Genomic DNA, 20,576 nt, shown 5'->3' on the forward strand with positions numbered 1-20,576 from the left:
ACTAACTTTTTGTGATTCATGTACCAGGATACCCAGGTCCCTCTGTACTGCAGAGTTCTGCAGTCTCTCTCCATTCAAATAAAATACTTATTCTTCCTGCCAAATTGGACAAGTTCACATTTTCCCACATTATACTTCATCTGCCAAATTTTTACCCACTCAACTTAACCTATCTAAATCCCTTTGTAGACTCTTTATGTCCTCTTGACAGCTTACTTTCCAACCTATTTTTGTGTCATCTTTGTATACAAAGATATGGACTAATTTCTTGAACTTCTTTTCGGAGTATTGAAAGCCATTGGACCCTTGGGTAATGGCATTGCGGGGCATTGAGCAAATAACATCATGGACAATGGTATACTGAATGAATGGCATTTTAAGGAGGGTCCAGGCTTGGCAGCTGGCAATGAGGACATTCAAGAAATCATGGCTCCAAATAATGAAGGCACAGTTAGCCTCTCCATGGCAGTGAGGAGAGGTCAGGGTGAAGGTGCATATTTTGAAGATGGAAACAGACAGTCTTGGTGACTATATGGTTGTAGGAAGCTTGGCTCAGGCAACCCAAAGAGGCTCCCCAGCAAAAGACTTAGCAGAAGGTGACAGTCAAGGAGGTTGATAGCAATCAGGATTGAAGAACACAGGATTTGATGGAAGCCAAAAGACATGGCTTCAGTTTTCCCTATATTAAGTTGAAAGAAATTTTGATTCATTTAGCCCTTAATGTCAGGCTGGCAGTTGGACAGTTGAGTCAAAGCTCTGGGGAATAGAGCAAGGAGATGGAAAGGTTAAAGCTGGGTGGTATCAGCATATACGTGGAATATTATGCTGTGCTTCCGAATGATATTACCAAGGGGAATTATATAACCATGATGAGGAAAGGACCAAGGATTGGACCCCTGTGTTACAGTGAGGAAAAGACAAAGCCAATACAGAGTTTACTCAACCATCTGAGTTCAAAGTTCATGAATTAGAATCATCCAGGTTGTTCAGGAACGTAATGCATAATTCTCCTGTGTGTAATAGAAGTCTGTCACTAAACCTGTTTCTTGCCAACAGGGTAACCTGCTGCTCACAGGAGACAAAGATCAATTGGTGATGCTGTTGGACCAGATTAATTCGACGTTTGTCCGTTCCAATCCCAGTGTTCTCCAGGGTTTGCTGCGTATTATCCCATACCTGTCCTTTGGAGAATTGGAGAAAATGCAGATTCTTGTTGATCGATTCAAGCCCTACTGTAATTTTGACAAGTAAGTGACAGTTACAGGCCTAGAACATAAGAAATAGGAATAGGATTAGACCATACATCCCCTCAAGCATGCTCCACCATTCAGTACGATCATGGCTGATCTTCTGCATCAACTCCATTTTCTTGCCCTCTTCTCACATCCCATGATTCCCTGAGGCCAAAAATCTGTCTATCTCAGCCTTAAATATATTCAACAATGGAGCAGCCACAACCTTCTGGGTAGAGAATTCCAAAGATGCTTTGCCTGCGTGACTGGTGTCATACACGTGTGAACATCCTGGAGCCAAGCACATCCACCAAATACCTTTCATAGAGCAGAACAGTCTTAAAGGGTGGGGGAGCATTTAACTTGCAGCTGCACTTTTGATAAAAGTCACATGAATAAGTAGCCACTGTTTATGCTCAAATATTTAAACATACAGGGATTTAAATTTAAATGTGGAATTTAAAGATTCTTAAAGTTTGAGAAATCTGCACAGCTTGCTTTCACTCGCATTCCCAGTTTTTCATTGTTATTGTACTCGTGGCCTTTCTAATCCTTTCTATCCCATTCTTGTACTGTTCTTAGATATGATGAAGAGCATAATACCGATGACAAGGTTTTCCTGGATTGTTTCTGTAAAATTGCTGCAGGAATCAAAAACAACAGCAATGGACATCAACTGAAGGAACTTATTCTGCAGAAAGGAATTACCCAGAATGCTTTAGAATACATCCGGAAGCATATTCCAAGTGCCAAGAAGTGAGATTCATTTCACTAGCACTGAGTGTTCAAAATTGTTTACTTTTTAGCTACGTCACTCATTGTTGGAATTTGTTGGGGGTCAAAGAAGTGTTAATGGATGGGCAGCTGTGAGGCTCTGTATATACTGGGAGTTGGTGCAGGTCATAGAGAATGTGTAATATTTGGAACCCCACTCTGTTCCTGATGACTGAATTGGTAACTGAAACTCCAAGTTTTAACTTTTATACTGCTATCTGCTTCCAGCCTTGATGCAGATGTGTGGAAGAAGTTCTTATCAAAACCAGCTCTTCCTTTTATTCTCCGCTTGCTGCGGGGACTGGCAATGCAGCACCCTCCCACACAAGTAAGTTTTTCTCCCTATTGCTCGCTCTCTCGTGCTCAATCTCATTATCATTGCTCTTTCCCTGGCTCATTTATATTTCCTGTTCTCCTAGCTTTCTACTTAATGGGCTGTCTTTAATATTAGAAAGCAGAGCAGGCAGCTCGTTAGAGGAGAACTGGACTTCCAATAACAGGCCCTAGATTCAAGTAGCATCCTTATCTGTTGTGGGCAAATTTCATAAATTCTCAAGAACAGCCACAAAGGACTAACACAAGGAGAAGAGAGTAATCTGCAGCAGCTGAGGAATGGGCTGAATAGCCTCTGCCTCCTCACCAGCTCAAGTGCAAGCCAGTTGGCCTCTGGCCCGTCTTGGCAGCTCAAGTACACCAGGAGAGGAGGAGACAAAGCATATGGAATAGAATTTTTTCATATTTGTTTTTATGTCTAGTAATTAAACTGATTTCACTTTGGTTTTAAAGTTTATAAACAGTATTTCGCTGTGCAAACCTTTTTATCTGCAACTGCGTCAATATGTTTAAAATAACGGGATAAAAAGGGAGCTAGAAATTCGCATTGTTGCAGAAGCAAAATGCAACCGTAAGAGAATTTTCAGTATTGTAACCGCAAAACAGGATGCAAACTGCAGATGTACCAATACAATTTGCACAGAGGCAGTAGTGTGTACCATCTACGAGAGATGCATTGCAGCAACTCACCAAGGCTCCCTTTGACAGCACTTTCCAAACCCACAACCTCTACCACCTAGAAGGACAAGGGCAGCAAAGATGCATGGGAACACCACCACCTGCAAGTTCCCCTCCAATTCATTCACCATCCTGACTTGGAAATATAGTGCCGTTCCTTCACTGTAGCTGGGTCAAAATCCTGGAACTCCCTTCCGAACAGCACTGTTGGTGTACTTACACCCCAAGGACTGCAGTGGGTCAAGAAGGCAGCACAGCACTACCTTCTCGAGGGCAATTAGGGATGGGCAATAAATGCTGGCCTTGCCAGCGCTGCCCACATCCCATGAATGAATAAAAAAAGTCAACTAGTTCTTCCTGGAGGTATTCACCAGAGAGATACTGCTACCCATCATTCAAGATTCCACTATTAAGCTCCAGGACTTTGATATTAATTGCAGGGGCATCCTAGCTAGTGTTTTTTTTTTTAAACGCAGGGATGATCATTACACTGGAGAGTGTAAATGATTCTCAGGACTTAGAGGTGGATAAAGAGGCAGCTGAAAGCGAGGAAGTCAAGGATAGTAGTTGGTAGAGTCAAGTGCGTTTAATGAAATGTGCTAGTTAAGTGCCCAAGGGATTGATACTGGGCCCTGAGTGTTTCTGATCTACAGAAGTAACTTGGATTTAGAAACATACTGAAGTTGGTCAAACTCCCAATATTATGGAAGTGGTGAGGTAGTGTGGTCTCATGAAGCAGCATCAAAAGGCCGAGACGATATCTGCCAATGAGCAGATCTTGTTGGGTCATTATAATGCAACAATCCGCAAAGCCATGCTGAGTTGTATTGCCAATTTTTGACTTGTTTTTGGGAGATGGGCAACATTAGGATTTTACTTGCGTGGTCTTCATCTAATTCTCAACCACAAATTATCAGACTTATGGAATTCAATTTCACAACTCCCACAGTTGGATTTGAATACAACATCTGGGTTGCCAGTCCAGTACCATGACCACTGTATCCATAATGGTATACAAGTAGACTAGAAATCACAGGTCCCCATGCCGAAGCTGTATAGTGTTCTGGTCAAATCACACCTTGAATACTGCATTTCATCCTGCTCACCAATTAAAATGCATGCGCCCTGGAAGCAATGCAGGGAATAGTTACAAGGAAAATCCCTTGTGTTAAAAGAATAAACTATGAGGAAGTATGGAAAAACTTGGTGTTTTCAGCCTTAAAAGGTAAACAAGAGGTTTGATGAGCTACCAAGTATAACAAAACATTAATCCTGATAACACATTCACTGCCCTGAATGCATTGAGGTTTTACAACAATCCAGCAGCTCTAATGATCAGTTTTTGCTAATGCAAGCCGATAAAATATCAATTTTCACAACTTGTCATGCTGGAATTGGAACTCTCAGTGCTCGTGCCAAACCATTGTGCTACTATATTCCCTCCCTCCCCACCCCATTCCTATTTCAGATGTACTGCATACAGTATGCATTTAGTCTGACCTGCTTTATTTACACACTGTCAGTATGGTAATGAAGAGGATTGGGATTTGGAAATTTCTTGGAATTAGGAGCCTTACCTAAGGGAGAGAACATGTGCATGTGTGGAAAAATACTCCAGCTGGTAGTGTGACTATGACTGCTTACTGTAACTTTGTCAGGTAATGGTAGATAATGGGAGAAGATGTTTAAAAAGAACAAAGATAATTACAGCACAGGAACAGGCCCTTCGGCCCTCCAAGCCTGCGCCGATCCAGATCCTCTCTCTAAACATGTCGCCTATTTTCTAAGGTTCTGTATCTCTTTTCTTCCTGCCCATTCATGTATCTGTCTAGATACATCTTAAAAGACTCCATCGTGCCCGCATCTACCACCTCCGCTGGCAATGCGTTCCAGGTGCCCACCACCCTCTGCGTAAAGAACTTTCCACGCATATCCCCCCTAAACTTTTCCCCTTTCACTTTGAACTCGTGTCCTCTAGTAATTCCACTCTGGGAAAAAGCCTCTTGCTATCCACCTTGTCTATACCTCTCATGATTTTGTACACCTCAATCAGGTCCCCCCTCAACCTCCGTCTTTCTAATGAAAATAATCCTAATCTGCTCAACCTCTCTTCATAGCTAGCGCCCTCCATACCAGGCAACATCCTGGTGAACCTCCTCTGCACCCTCTCCAAAGCATCCACATCCTTTTGATAATGTGGCGACCAGAACTGTACGCAGTATTCCAAATGTGGCCGAACCAAAGTCCTATACAACTGTAACATGACCTGCCAACTCTTGTACTCAATGCCCCGTCCGATGAAGGAAAGCATGCCGTATGCCTTCTTGACCACTCTATTGACCTGCGTTGCCACCTTCAGGGAACAGTGGACCTGAACACCCAAATCTCTCTGGACATCAATTTTCCCCAGGACTTTTCCATTTACTGTATAGTTCACTCTTGAATTGGATCTTCCAAAATGCATCACCTCGCATTTGCCCTGATTGAACTCCATCTGCCATTTCTCTGCCCAACTCTCCAATCTATCTATATTCTGCTGTATTCTCTGACAGTCCCCTTCACTATCTGCTACTCCACCAATCTTAGTGTCGTCTGCAAATTTGCTAATCAGTCCACCTATACTTTCCTCCAAATCATTAATGTATATCACAAACAACAGTGGTCCCAGCACGGATCCCTGTGGAACACCACTGGTCACACGTCTCCATTTTGAGAAACTCCCTTCTACTGCTACTCTCTGTCTCCTGTTGCCCAGCCAGTTCTTTATCCATCTAGCTAGTACACCTTGGACCCCAAGCGCCTTCACTTTCTCCATCAGCCTGCCATGGGGAACCTTATCAAACGCCTTACTGAAGTCCATGTATATGACATCGACAGCCCTTCCGTCATCAATCAACTTTGTCACTTCCTCAAAGAATTCTATTAAGTTGGTTAGACATGACCTTCCCTGCACAAAACCATGTTGCCTATCACTGATGAGCCCATTTTCTTCCAAATGGGAATAGATCCTATCCCTCAGTATCTTCTCCAGCAGCTTCCCTACCACTGACGTCAGGCTCACCGGTCTATAATTACCTGGATTATCCCTGCTACCCTTCTTAAACAAGGGGACAACATTAGCAATTCTCCAGTCCTCCGGGACCTCACCCGTGTTTAAGGATGCTGCAAAGATATCTGTTAAGGCCCCAGCTATTTCCTCTCTCGCTTCCCTCAGTAACCTGGGATAGATCCCATCCGGACCTGGGGACTTGTCCACCTTAATGCCCTTTAGAATACCCAACACTTCCTCCCTCCTTATGCCGACTTGACCTAGAGTAATCAAACATCTGTTCCTAACCTCAACATCCGTCATGTCCCTCTCCTCGGTGAATACCGATGCAAAGTACTCGTTTAGAATCTCACCCATTTTCTCTGAGTCCAAGCATAACATTCCTCCTTTGTCCTTTAGTGGGCCAATCCTTTCTCTAGTTACCCTCTGGCCTGTTTCTGTTCATAGTGGCATCTATTTTTTTTGGAAATACTGGAACCCAGGCTGTTACTGTGCCCATTGGCCTCTGAGTAATTTTCCGCTTGCATGTTGTATTATTAGATGTTAATTGGAACAGATTCCATCACAAACCTGCATAAACTGGAGCAGGTTTCCAGTGATGAAGGCATTGGGACCCTGGCAGAAAACCTACTCGAGGCACTGCGGGAACACCCGGACGTCAACAGGAAAATTGAAGCAGCACGAAAAGAGACGCGAGCAGAAAAGAAACGAATGGCAATGGCTATGCGGCAGAAAGCACTGGGCACACTTGGAATGACGGTAAACATTGAACACGTTTAAAATAGTGCATGAGAACAGGACGGGCACACTGGTTGGGACCTCTGCTTGTGTAAACCTTGTGTAGGCCTGTTTCCATGTTGTAATTTCAATATAATTCTAGTTCTGATCCTATTTGCCTGTTCTGTTCCCATATCCCTTTATTTTCCTTTCCTTTAAATGTATTTCAACCTATTAAACACAGACATTGTCTTTGCTTTGATCGCGAATGCTGGTAGTGTATCCTCATAATAAGCAATATTTGAGTGAATTGCATTGTACACTCTCTCTTGACTTATACATCATATTGTGTGGTGCTCAAAACTGCACACAATAATCCAGCTGTCTTCAAAATTTATGTGGATTCGAATTACATCTGTAATGTAATTGTATTCGATACCTGTTGCAATTAGTCCATTATGTTTTATGGGCTTATCCACTTAATATCTTGAGTCTGAATCTCCAAATCCCTCTGCTGTTTCACATTACCCAGATTTCACCCATTCCCAATAGAATTATTACTTTTAACCTAAATGTACCACCTCACACTTACTAACATTTAACTCCATCTGCCATTTTTTTCCCTATTCCACCAACTTATCAAAATTCTCCTGCAGCTTCCTTTGGTCCTCAGAATTATTTATGATGCCTTTTATTTTAGTACCTGCTGCAAACTTGGGATACCACATCCTCTATCCCTATATTCAAATTATTGACATACACAGCAAACAAAAGTCGTCCCTAAACTAAACAATACTAGCCATTTCCAACCACTGAGAAACTGTCCTTAATTCCTACTCATTAATTCCTCTTTTCTAACCAGTTTTTAATCCAATTTGCTACCCTTCCCCTAATTCCATATCGCTTAATCTTCTCCAATAGTTTCCTAGGTGTCAGCCATGGCTCAATGGTAGCACTCTCGCTTCTGATCCAAAAGGTTATGGGTTCAAGACTCACTACATGACTTGAACACATAATGCAAGCTGATACTTCAGTGCACTGTCAGATGAGATTTTAAAATGAGATCCCGTTTGACTCTTGGATGGATATAAAGGGCACTATTCGAAACAAAGTGCAGTAGGTGTCCTGGCCAATATTTATTTCTCAACCAACATCATTATAACTGTTGAATTGGTCACATATTGCATTGCTGTTTTGACCACATGTTAAAAGTAATTAATTGGCTGTGAAGTGATTTGGGACATCTTGAGGTCACAAAAGATGCTGTGCAACTGCACGTTCTTTTGTTCCTGTCTGGTGCCTTGTTGACAGCCTTTTCAAAGTCCTTGTGCGTTATATCTTCTGCATTTCCCTATCCAACATATCTGTTCCCTCTTCAGAGAATTTGTTCAGGTCTGTCACGCACATCCTCCTCCTCTGAAATATGTGTTGGTTGCTTCTAATTACTTTTGGATTGTCTGAAAATTTAGTAATTTCTTCTTTAATGAAAGAATCCAAAATTTCCTCTGCTATACATGAAATTAACTGGCCTGCACTTATCTGGATAAATGTGTATTATAGAGTTCACTCTCCAGTCCACTGACATACAATATATCATTTCTCGAGCCTCAACTATGTCTTCGCTCATTTCCCTCAGAATCCTTGGAGTTGTCCTGCCAGGTGTGTGCACTTTACGTCAACTAACTTTCCAATACTTTCCTTTTATTTATGATTGTTGCAAAAAAGATTGGTCATTAGAATCTGTGAGCAGAATACCTCAGGCAATACCTTTGGTATTGGTAAAATTTTAAATTGGTAGATTATTAAGTGAACCATGTTACGACCTGGTGAGAAAGAGGTCTCTGGTTCCCTTTCAGCCTTCACCTGGTCTTACCGTAACAGGGTTTAATTTTAAACACAGTGTTTTTAGCTTCCCCATTGGTGTATCCTTGTTCACTGCTTCCCAATTATAAGACGAAGAAACCAGCACAAATGGGTTTTCTTAGGTTTAAAGAAGAAAAGTTGAAATTTATTAAACTTAAACTCTAATTTGGTTGACGACTACGGATACATGATGCATACACGATACATGCATGTAAATAGAGACAGAAAAGTGCAGAAGGAAAATACAGTAGAAAAATTCGAGGCAATATCTGAAGAGTTTTTGTTACGGCTCTCAGAGCTCACTGTAGAGTCCTTGATTGTAGGTATATCTTGCTTTTCGTTGGGACCCAGTATTCTTCTTAAACCTTGTTCGCTGTAGGAGACTTCAGTGGATTCAGAGGCTTGTGAGAAAGAGATGGGAGCAGACAGGAGTCATTTTCTCAGTCCAGGAGCAAAAAGTCTTTTGAGTTCAAACTCTCTGTGGCCAGTTCAAAAGAAAACCCTGGAATAGCCAGATAGTCATGTGACCAGCTTGTCTAACCAGTCCTGACCCTTGTGGATTGTATCCTCTTTAGGCCCTGGGATACGCTTCCTCACCTTCCATGTCTGTTAGTATGTAAATTTTTTTTGCAAACCACAGCTGATCTGTTTTATAAGTAATTTCCTCGCTCCAACAACAGTTAAAAATCAATGTTCATGACAAAACTGATGTGCCTCATTCTTGGCAGGTGGGGGCCTAGCATGACAACCATAAAACAAGTGATAATCAAGCAAACCAGTCTAATTTTACACGTACTCCAAGGCATGTATATATCTTGTTTCTCACCGTACCCGTAATCATTTTAGCCCTCAACATGACCTTTTGCTAAAGCGCTCTCATCTGTATTCATGCATGTGTTGGTGGTATGTACATAGCAGATAGTAGATTGACTTATTCCCCATACTTGCAAGTCTTACAGCTCACAACTCTTTTATGTTGCTATAATAACATCATTGAGCATCTTCAGAATTGTACCAAACTAGGTCTTGTAGTTGGCGAGACCAGTATCTGGTAAACGCTTGAGTGGTGTGAATTCCATCAGTTTACATCTCAGCAACTCTTAATTGAAGAATTGGAGATGATTGGGAAATAGATCATTTCTGTAGGAAGAGCAAGTGTTACAAAGGTACGACATTCACTCTATCTGTGGTGATGCTTGAAATTGTTTACTTTGGATGCTGGGCAAAAAGAAAATGAAGGAGAAAGTTCTTAGTTGATAGAAAAAGCTAATATAGCATTTTGTTAACCAATGATGCGTATTTTAATTGGATCCCAGCAAAAGCTGTACTGCAGCAGTCAAGCTACCCCATAGTCGTCTTGTGTGAGAAAAAAAGACAGTGTCAGGAGTTGAGCACTGAGTTGCCTTGTGATTCACATGCTGCTAAAGCTGGTTGTACCCATCACATAAGTGTCCCAAATGGCTTATGGGATCACATAAATACCCCAATAGCTATAGGCAAGTCAGAGTCTATTCATTAATATTTTACATATTCATTTCTGATCATTCTCTTCAAACAGACTAATGAGAAAGGTCAGGTGGTCACCACAACAACATTACTGAAGCAGATGGAAGAGCTTATTGAGGAACCAGGTTTGACCTGCTGCATTTGCCGTGAGGGTTATAAATTTCAGGTATGCCCACTTAGCCCGAAAGAAATGCAATTGCTGTACGGTTTCATGATACAGATGCCTACTCTTTAGCAGTTACAACAAAATAATCCTTATTTATCTCTGTTGCAGCCAACTAAAGTGTTAGGAATTTACACCTTCACAAAGCGAGTCGCTGTTGAAGAGTTTGAGAACAAGCCACGGAAACAACAGGGATACAGTACAGTCTCACATTTCAATATTGTCCACTATGACTGTCACCTTGCTGCAGTCAGGTATTGGTAACCCTGCCCTTTGCACTATACAAATTGGGGAAAGCTTTTCCAAATCATGAGTGTGATGGTAATTGGAGGGCATACATTTGAGGAGATTAATTAAAGGCCATCACCAAAAGAACAAAAAAGTGAAGTTAGACTTTATTTTAACAGAGGGTTATTAGGCCATGGAATGTCTGATCAGCAATGTTGGAAGCAGAATGCATAATGGTACTCAAAAGGGCAATGGATAACTATTTGAAAAGGTTCTGGGGAAAGGAACGAAGTGGAGTGGCATGGTGTGGACTGGATACTTCAGCCTTCAAGCTCCCCATAGCTGCAGCAAAGTTTCTGCACTAATTTAGTGACATTACGTTTATTCCAAGCGTGCTATGATTTCAAAACATAAGGGAGCAGAATTTTGTGTCCCTGTACCTCGGGTATTGGATCATTTGAACACAGTGAATATGTGACTAACTGGATGAGGAGGGGTTATATCATTAAGGGAGCCCACCTTATTTTCTGTTTGTTCAAATTAATAAGCAGGAAAGTGAGCGCTGCCCTGTTCAGCTATCCTGGATTTGCTGCACCCGAGTAATCAACATAGGAATGCAAAAATCTTCAAGTTATTGCCAGGAGGGCGGGGGGACATTTGGTGCATCGTAACTCATCGTTTTTTGTAAATTAGCTATATTTTGGTTCTGCACATTGCTGTAATTGTACTTTATAATCATTGGAGAAGTTATATCTACAGATCTTGTTTGAAAGAAATATCCTATCTTATGAAAGGATCTGTCCTTCCTCACATGGTGAATTGTTTTATATAATTACTAAAGAATCTCCCATGACATGGTCTGGAGTCGGATTGGAGATTTTTAGTTGTCAGGTAGAGCTCTCTTTTAAAGCTATTGCTGAAGTACTCCCTGGGAACAGGCAAATCCAGATAATTATGACTCTTTGAATACTCATGAGAACAATTGTAGCTGTTTGTAAATTCCAGGCTTTGGATCAGGAAAACCTAGTATAAATGACTGTTTTTCCTTTTTCAAGATTGTTTTGCATTTGTAACATATACACAATAGATATATTTATATATAATTCACAAATTTCTAATTAAGTCAGCACTGTGATTTACTAGAGGGTTTTACTTGTCCAGTGAGATTGATTTCAATAATTTATTAAGGTTACCTATGTAACTGCTGATAATCTAGCTGATTTTAGTGAGTTACTCCTTTTAGGCTGGCACGTGGTCGAGAGGAGTGGGAAAGTGCTGCGCTACAAAATGCAAACACCAAGTGTAATGGATTACTTCCTGTATGGGGTCCACATGTACCCGAATCGGCATTTGCTACCTGTTTGGCAAGGTAAGAGAGTTCATTTAAACACAGGATGTAAACTATGAGATCTTTCATTCTGAAATATTCCCTGTAATTTAAACAGGTTTTGTGAAGAACTTAGGAACTGAAGGAACAATTTGGAAATTTACTGATGGCACCATATTAGGGGAGAGATGTAGCAAAATTTGATAAGTGTAAAAACCAGAGGGCAGAATGGGCAGTCAGGCAGCAGATACAGTTCAATGTAGAAAAATGTGAAGTCATATTATGTAAATAATAGGCAAAGAAAATACACATTAAACGGTGAGCTTTTAAATGGAGGTGGTGGACAGAGTTTTTGGTGTTACAGGTACGTCAGTTATTTATAAAAGGTAGTTGGAATCCTTGGTTTATTTGGAGGCAGATTATAAAAGTGAAGAGCTAATGCTGAACTTGTAAATACCTTTGTTAGAGAACATTTGGAATATATTATGTAATTTTGGGCACCTCATTATAGAAACGACAGAAAAGCAAAGATGTTGCCAGCATTACAGTTATGGTTATAAGGAGAAGTTGGGGCTTAAGTGATGCCCTAATGAGTTTAGATATGGTAAATAGTAGTGGACTGTTCCCACTGGTTGGCAGGAAGGTAACATGAGAGGGTAAATTTAAAATGATAAGTAAAAAGGTCAGGAAAAAAATGTCTTTACACAGCAGAATGTGGGATTCTGTGGCTCAAATCCTTGTGAAATAGAGTTCTTTTAAAAGGCAATTATCTAGTTGCATGAAGAAAGACCTTGCATTTATAAAGCTCCTTTCACAATCTCAGCATGCCCCAAGGAGCTTCACAGCCAATTAATTGCTTTTGAAACAATCACTTGCTTTGTAGGCAAACAGAAGAGGCAGCCAATTACCACACAGTAAAGTCCCACAAATAGCAATGAGATAAGCGTCCAGTTAATCTAGCTTCATGATGGCTGAGGGATAATATTTTGGAGAAATCCCTTGGTCTTCAAATAATGCAATGTGATCTATTATATCTACCTGAATTGGCAGGTGGAGCTCAGTTTTAAGGTCTCATCTGATAGACAGAACCTCAAACTATTTGTACTGCACTAATATGTCAGCCTGGATTACATGCTCAAGTCCTTGGGGTGAGATTTGAAAAGTTAACCTTCTGACTTGGTCAAGAGTGCTGTCACTGGGCCAAGCTGGCATTGGAGGAATATTAAAAGTATGATGAGTCAACAGGATATTGGGATTAGACAAGTTGGCCCATGGAGGAAAAATAGTTGCAGACTTGAGCCAAATAGCCTGTTTCTGTATTGTAAAATTCTGAGATTCATTCAGATGTTTGGCATGGTAGTTACGTTCCTCAGTTTAGATGAACTTGTTTCTAATTTCAGGCACAATACGTACTTGCAAGAGTGCACAGGTCAGCGTGAACCCACCTACCAGCTAAACGTTCATGATATTAAACTACTCTTCCTGCGTTTTGCAATGGAGCAGTCATTCAGTGTTGACACTGGTGGAGGAGGCAGAGAAAGTAACATCCATCTCATCCCATACATAATGCATACAGTCCTTTATGTTCTTAATACGTAAGTGTACTAAGTTCCTCATTGAATTGTCACTGTTTCATGAATGGTAAATACATTGATGTTACTCAATTATATCACAGGACCCGGGCAACATCCCGAGAGGAGAAGAACCTACAGAGTTTCTTGGAACAGCCAAAAGAGAAATGGGTTGAAAATGCTTATGAGGTAGATGGAGCGCACTATTTCACAGTCCTGGCGTTGCACATTTTCCCACCTGAGAAATGGAAAGCTACCCGTCTTGATTTTCTAAAACGTCTCTTGGTCACCACCCAAGCAAGGAAAGCATCATCAAGCGGCTCCAACAAGTAAGAGAATCAAAAGAGGGGCTGAAAAGTCTGTACTTTCATGATTAGCAAATGTATTAGTATGAGGAAGTGTCTATACAGAATATTTACAGTAGGCATCAAATCAGGAAAGTGTGATCTGAGAGACCTTTTCCAGCACATATTGTGATAATCCAAAAGCTGCATTTTTTTCTTTAATTCAAACTTCACACTTAGGAATCAACATCATTCCCTTAAGGAAAATGGCTTGAACGTTGTCTCCTGAAAGGTGACATGATCATTGGTCTGAGGCAGATAGCGGGACAATTTTGATTCTAGTGGCATGCGGTATTTTTGCATGTTGCTAATTTTGAGTCCTTCTCCAACCCATTGAGTGGGGAGAGAATGTTTTTCATGTTACTTTCCATGTAAGTATCATCCATGGTCCTTTGTCTCAACATAATGTAGCTATAGCACTGATGCAGATTGAGCTCAATGGAATGGAATTCATTCCAGCATTGGACCAAGAGTAAAGTTGAGGTTCTTCAAAGCCCCTCTCTGGTTAACTCTCCCAATGAAGCCCTTTCCCCAGTAAGCCACCTAAGCCCATTTCTGTGCTAAATTAACACTCATCATAGCATCGAATTATATATTGAACATCTCAGTGGATTTATTTTAAACATTTTCCAGATATTAAATTTACTTTTCACTAATTTTTGTTTGGTATACTTGGAAATATTTATCTGATCTATACTTTTATGTATTGAAATTATACTATCATGGAAACAACATTACAGGAGGCAGCCTTTTGGTCCATTGTGCCTGTCCTGGCTCTTTGAAAGAGCTGTTATGCTTAGTACCACACCCCAGCTTTTTGTCTGCAAAACTGAGTTTCTCATCCTCAAGTTCCTGTTCGACTCACTTTTAAAATGATTTATGGAATCAGCTTCCACCACCTTTTCAAGTAGAGCATTTCAGATCCTGACATCTCTCGGGGGGGAAAAAAAATTCTCCTTATCTCTCCTCAATATCTTTTGCCAATGATTTTAAATCTATGACCTTTAGTTATTGACCCACTTGCCAGGTTTTCTCTATCAAAACCTATCATCTTGAAAACCTCTATTAGGCCACCTCTTAACCTTCTTCATTCCAAGGAGAACAGTCCTAACTCTTCTAACCTCTCCTCATAACTGAAGTCCCTCATCCTGGTAAACCTCCTCTGCACCCTTTCTCAGGCCTTTACATCTTCTCTGAAGTGTGGTACACAGAATTATCCATAATATTCCAGCTGAGGCCCAACCAGTGATTTCTAAAATTCTTGCAGGATCTCTTCACTTTTATATTATATTCCTGTGTTTATAATCCCGAGTAACCTATATGCGTTTTTACCAACTTATCAAATTGCCCTGCCACCTATAAGGATTTATGTATGTGGACACCAAGATTTCTCTGCTCGTCAAAATCTGCTCAAACTCATGCCATTTATAGTATACAGTCTTTTCCATATTTGTCCTCCTAAAGTCCATCACTTCACACTTCTCTGCATTGAACTACATCCATTTCACTATCCTATCTGTGTGATCCTGAAATCTACAACTATACTCATCACTATCTACCACGTTGCCAAGTTTTGTATAATCTGTAAACATTACAATGTTGTTCTGCACACCCAAGTCTATGTCATTTATAAAAAAATTAAAAATAGTAATGGAGCCAAAACTGACCCTTGGGGACCGCCACTGCAAACCATCTCTCAGTCTGAAAAATATCCATCCACCAGAAACCCTCTGCTTCCTGTAACTGTGCAAATCCCATATCCAGACTGCCAAATTCCCCTTAATACCATGGGCTTCCATCATCTTACTAAGCCTCCTGTGTGACATTTTGTTAATTGCTTTCTGGAAGTCCATTATACATCTACTGCACTACCTTGATCAACCTTTTCTGTTACCCCAAAGAATTCAATCAAGTTGGTCAGACACAATTTGCCTTTAACAAATGCATGAATGCTGTCCTTGATTAACGCATGCCTTTCCAAATGAAAGTCTGTTTTATCCCTGATAATGTTTCCAATAACTTCCCCACCATCAATGGTAGGCTGACTGGCTTTTAGTTTCCTGGTTTCTCCCTCTCCCCTTTCTTGAATAGTGGTATATATAACATTAGCAGCCTTCCTGCACTACTCCTGTACCCAATCAGGATTGTAAGCAAGGCCTCTTCTATTTTGACCGTTGCTTCTTTCAACAACCGAAGATGCATTCCATGTGATTTACCAACTTTCAGTAATGCTAATCTTTTAGTACTTTTTCTTTATTACCACCCTGTCTATAACTTCCTTCTCTTTTAATGTAACCTTTGTATCATCCAGTTCCTTTGTGAAGATAGTTGCAAGGTACTCATTTAATACTTTAGCCATGTCCAGGTAAATCAGGTTCTTTGTCTTTGGAGTACTTAATAAATAGTATATATAGGTTTACTTATGTCCTCTTTCATGATTAGACGAGGGTTGCTGCTTTGAACAGGATCTACTTGAGGTAGCATTGATCTGCTGAATGGCCAGGACGTGGGCCTGCTTGAAAGCTGAAATGCAGGGTCTTGTCAGCCTAGAGTTTGTAGGAAAACCCATTTCTGAACAGCTGCTGCTTTCAGGATAGTCCAGGATAATTGGAGAAAGTTAAAGCTTCTTGGGCCAGTGTGAAGGGTTCCTTCTGAAGCCGTTTGAAACGTAGCAGCCTTTCATTAAACATTATTGCTTTGCTAAGTGAGAACAATAAGTATTTTGACACTGCTGAGAGGAAGCTGGCCTGAAGAAGTAGATCCCCAGTGACCCAATATCTGTATTTGTGCTACTTTCATATCTTTCCTGACTGACAGATGCTCAGCTTCATCTACCCATTCTTCTTGTATTCTTTCTGAAGAAGCATGGCTGGAATTTGTGTTTTACAATTTCACTGTTGAATAGAAAATAATGAGCTTGCATTTATGTAGCACTTTCAGCATTCTCAATATGCCATAAGGCACTTTACAGCCAATTAATTACTTTTGAAGGATAGTCATTGTTTTGTCAGCAGACCTGACAACCAATTTGCATACAGTAAGGTCCCACAAATAGAAGTGGGAAAAATGACCAGTTAATCTATTTTGGTGGCAGCGGTTGAAGAATACTCACCAAGAGAGCTCCCTCCTCTTTGACTAGAGTCATGGGATCTTTTACAGCCTCCTGAACAGACATACGGGTATCAGTTTAACATTTCATCATAAACAATACAGTATTCCCTCAAATTGTACTGCAGTTCTGGCCTATATAATCATAGAATCATACAGCACAGAAGGAGGCCATTCATACCATTGGGTCTATGCCAGCTTTTTGAAAGAGCTATCCAATTAGTCCCACTCCCGTGCTTTTTCTCCATAGTCCTACAATTTTTTTCCCTTCATGTATTTATCCAATTCTCTGAATTTGCTTCCACTGCTCTTTTAGGCTTTGCATTCCAGATCATCATAACTCACTGTGTGAAAAATTTCTCATTTCCCCCCTGGAATTTTTGCTAATTATCTTGAATCTGTATCCTCTGGTTACTGACCCTCCTTCCATTGGAAATAGTTTTTCCATATCTACTTTAGCAAAAGCCCTCATTATTTTGAACACCTGCATTAAATCTCATGATAACCTCCTCTGCTCAAAGGAAAATAATTCCAGCTTCTCTAATCTCTCTGCAGAACTGAAGCCCCTCATAACTTCCTTGGTTTTTTACGCTTTTGTAACAGCCTTTTTATGTGCTGAAGTCCTAGAGTGAGGCTTGAACCCTATGGCTTTCGGACACATCTGCAAGAATGCTACCACTAAGCTAAACTCTCATTTAGTTTTGTAACTGTAATACTTCTGTGCTCCTTCAGTTATTTGTTTTTAACTGCTTGCTTCTCAGGGCAATGCAGTGAAGATCTGGTTGAGGTCATTAAAGTAGCGTGGGGAAACATCACCGGATTGCTAACCAGATGAATATTCTTAAAACGGACAATGTTACTGGTGATTTTCCACCGTGCCAATTATAGTAATTAATTATATGTGGAGGTTGAATGTGTTCCAAAGAATAAGGCTGAAAGTACCTATGGTAAACAATATGTTGGTAGTCATTCTACTCTTCCTGTGACTCCTAAGTATTGAAAAGTTACATTTTATAGCCGTTTGCAGAATGCTCTCAGTGACTTTTTGATGAAATGTCTTGATTTTCAGATTGTCTGACAAGTCTGTGAAGGAATACTCTGTGTACCGCCCTGTGCTGCTCTGCTGGGGATTAGTGGACCTTATGTATGGAATATTTAAGGTATGATGCATGTTCGGGAGGCACTAGGCACATTGCCCTGGCCTGTACTGCATAGATTGATCACCAAAATTTGCTCTGATGGAGCTCAGTGATTCATCTAACTGCGCCAGGATTATTTAAAATGATCAGTTTCCCCAAACTAAACTTCTGTAACACAGGAGTTGAAATCGAAGCAAAATTAGCTCCCACAGTTTTAACTCCAGTGTTGTGTGATACCAGGTTTGAGTTGAATGATAGAGATTGGAATGAATTGTCCTGTGAATTAGGTTATGGAACTCTCTGTGTATGCTCACTCATTTTACATCTAATGCAATTTTTTTCTCAATAAACTGCAAGGTTTCTGTGTATTCTGCATCATCATAAACCATATTTACTGCATTGTATAGTTATGTTCTGAAGTCTTTTCTACTTTACCACTATAGAAGGTTCCTACGAGTAACACAGAGGGTGGCTGGTCCTACTCTCTTGCCGAATACATTCGACATAATGACATGCCAATCTATGAGGCAACAGACAGATCTCTCAAAACTTTCCAGGATGAATTCATGCCTGCGGAGTCATTTGCTGAATTCCTAGATGTTGCAGGTTAGTATTTAAATAAATACTGTCCATTCATTTCCTTCCACCACCCCAGTATAAAACAATGGCAAACCTTTCTCCCAAAGCAATCAAGTAGCTAAAATAGCCTCTATTTACTGGGCCTTTGAGGTAGAACTGCTAAGCCCTCAAATGCACATTCAGCCTGGGACATTTGTCATGAAAATTGTCTCCACTGCTGGATACCAGCACCAGGAGATGATCTTCATTATTCTGTTGGATCATGGACAGAGAGTTGCAAGTTTGAATTTCAGGTTTTGCTTTCAGATTCTCTCTCTGGGTAGACTTTGAATAGGATTCTGTGTTCCAGTCAAGAGGTGTATCTCTTCAACAATAAGTAATGTAACTGAAAGATCAGGCCTGTTTGTCCCTTGATGTTAGGGGAAACTTGATTTATTATACTTCCCAAAATTATCTCCAAGTACTTCTCGTACAATGAATGACTTTTACCTGCAGTGGTGTGTGTTATTTAGGCAAAATCCCACAATGGCCACTTAATCTATGATTCCTGTTGTGTTCATTTTCTTTAGGTCTCTTAACAGAAGTTGAAGATCCTGACAGCTTCCTGAAAGACCTTCTTAATTCTGTTCCCTAAAATGTTCCAAATCCATCTGCTCAAAAACAAAGCCAATATTTAACTGTACTTTTAGAAATACTGTGTTTGCATTTTCACTCTTCCAAAGCAGTTGAAATTATTTTCAGCCTCAGTGCCGCAGCAACCCTTATTTAGTTACTGCTTTTTGTGTGTGAACATTCTGGATTTACGATTTTAACGTACATGTGTACAGAGGAATAATACTGGAATCGTCATTTAACCTGACCAATTGCATGGAGTACAACTGGTTTAATTTCCTGCTTTCTTGTATCCAGTACTTCACTGTAACATGTCATGTATTTAAATGTTGTGCTAAAGCTCTAGTTCACTAATACATCCAATAAAGTTAAATCATGATCCTTCTCAATGTTAATCTACACTTTGATTTAATGTTGATACACAGATTAACCTTGTCCAGCTCCATCTCACATTAGGGCTTGTGTAGAATTATTTTTATGTTGCACAGTAAATGGCAAAGTTATTTTTCATTAGCCCAACAAACAAAAAAAAATTCAAATGAAAAATGCTGAAATATTAATGCATCAGGTAGTAACCATAACTAAAAGTGGTTCATGTAGATGGATTCACTAGCTGGGTTAGTGTCACATTGGAAATGTTCACAAATTGAAGACATCTTGGCCACAATGTAATAACACTTGTGAAATAACAACAGCTTGGATTCATATAGCAACTTCAACGTAGAAAAACATCTCAAAGCAATTCACAGGAGCATTATCAGATAAAATTTGGGGTGGCGCAGTGGTTAGCGCCGCAGCCTCACAGCTCCAGGGACCCGGGTTCAATTCTGGGTACTGCCTGTGTGGAGTTTGCAAGTTCTCCCTGTGACCGCGTGGGTTTCCGCTGGATGCTCCGGTTTCCTCCCACAGCCAAAGACTTGCAGGTTGATAGGTAAATTGGCCATTATAAATTGCCCCTAGTATAGGTAGGTGGTAGGGGAATATAGGGAAGGTGGGGATATGGTAGGAATATGGGATTAGTGTAGGATTAGCATAAATGGGTGGTTGATGGTCGGCACAGACTTGGTGGGCCAAAGGGCCTGTTTCAGTGCTGTATCTATAAATATAATATAAACCACATAAGGAAATGTTGGGACAGGTGACCAAAAGCTTGGTCGGGGTAGGTTTTAAGGTGATGCTGTGAGGTTTAAGAAAGGAATTCCAGAACTTCAGGGCTAGGTACAGCCACCAATGCAGGTGCGTAAGAAATCGGGTGCACAACAGGTCAGAATTGGAGGAACGCAGAGCTTTTGGAGGGTTGTAGGTGGTTAAATAGATAGGGAGGAGTGAGGCCATGGAGGGATTTGAAAACAA

At 40.5% G+C, this 20,576-nt stretch overlaps 1 protein-coding gene across 5 annotated transcripts in view; it reads left to right on the top strand.

Annotated features, from left to right (window-relative positions):
- The window catches only part of ubr4 (ubiquitin protein ligase E3 component n-recognin 4), a 187,034-nt gene extending 167,422 nt beyond the window's left edge, over nucleotides 1-19,612 (top strand). For all 5 annotated transcript variants that reach the window (XM_068017283.1, XM_068017284.1, XM_068017287.1 and 2 more), the window contains 12 exons: nucleotides 1,057-1,247; nucleotides 1,815-1,988; nucleotides 2,235-2,334; nucleotides 6,607-6,825; nucleotides 10,205-10,318; nucleotides 10,427-10,569; nucleotides 11,787-11,912; nucleotides 13,271-13,465; nucleotides 13,546-13,770; nucleotides 17,963-18,053; nucleotides 18,476-18,638; nucleotides 19,181-19,612. In XM_068017283.1, coding sequence (XP_067873384.1) covers nucleotides 1,057-1,247; nucleotides 1,815-1,988; nucleotides 2,235-2,334; nucleotides 6,607-6,825; nucleotides 10,205-10,318; nucleotides 10,427-10,569; nucleotides 11,787-11,912; nucleotides 13,271-13,465; nucleotides 13,546-13,770; nucleotides 17,963-18,053; nucleotides 18,476-18,638; nucleotides 19,181-19,245 — 1,806 coding nt within the window. In that variant the 3' untranslated portion in view covers nucleotides 19,246-19,612. The remainder of the gene's footprint in view (nucleotides 1-1,056; nucleotides 1,248-1,814; nucleotides 1,989-2,234; nucleotides 2,335-6,606; nucleotides 6,826-10,204; nucleotides 10,319-10,426; nucleotides 10,570-11,786; nucleotides 11,913-13,270; nucleotides 13,466-13,545; nucleotides 13,771-17,962; nucleotides 18,054-18,475; nucleotides 18,639-19,180) is intronic.
- Nucleotides 19,613-20,576: the final 964 nt, after the last annotated feature.

This window comes from Heterodontus francisci, chromosome 37, assembly GCF_036365525.1.
Source record: "Heterodontus francisci isolate sHetFra1 chromosome 37, sHetFra1.hap1, whole genome shotgun sequence".
Classification (NCBI taxonomy): Eukaryota; Metazoa; Chordata; class Chondrichthyes; order Heterodontiformes; family Heterodontidae; genus Heterodontus; species Heterodontus francisci.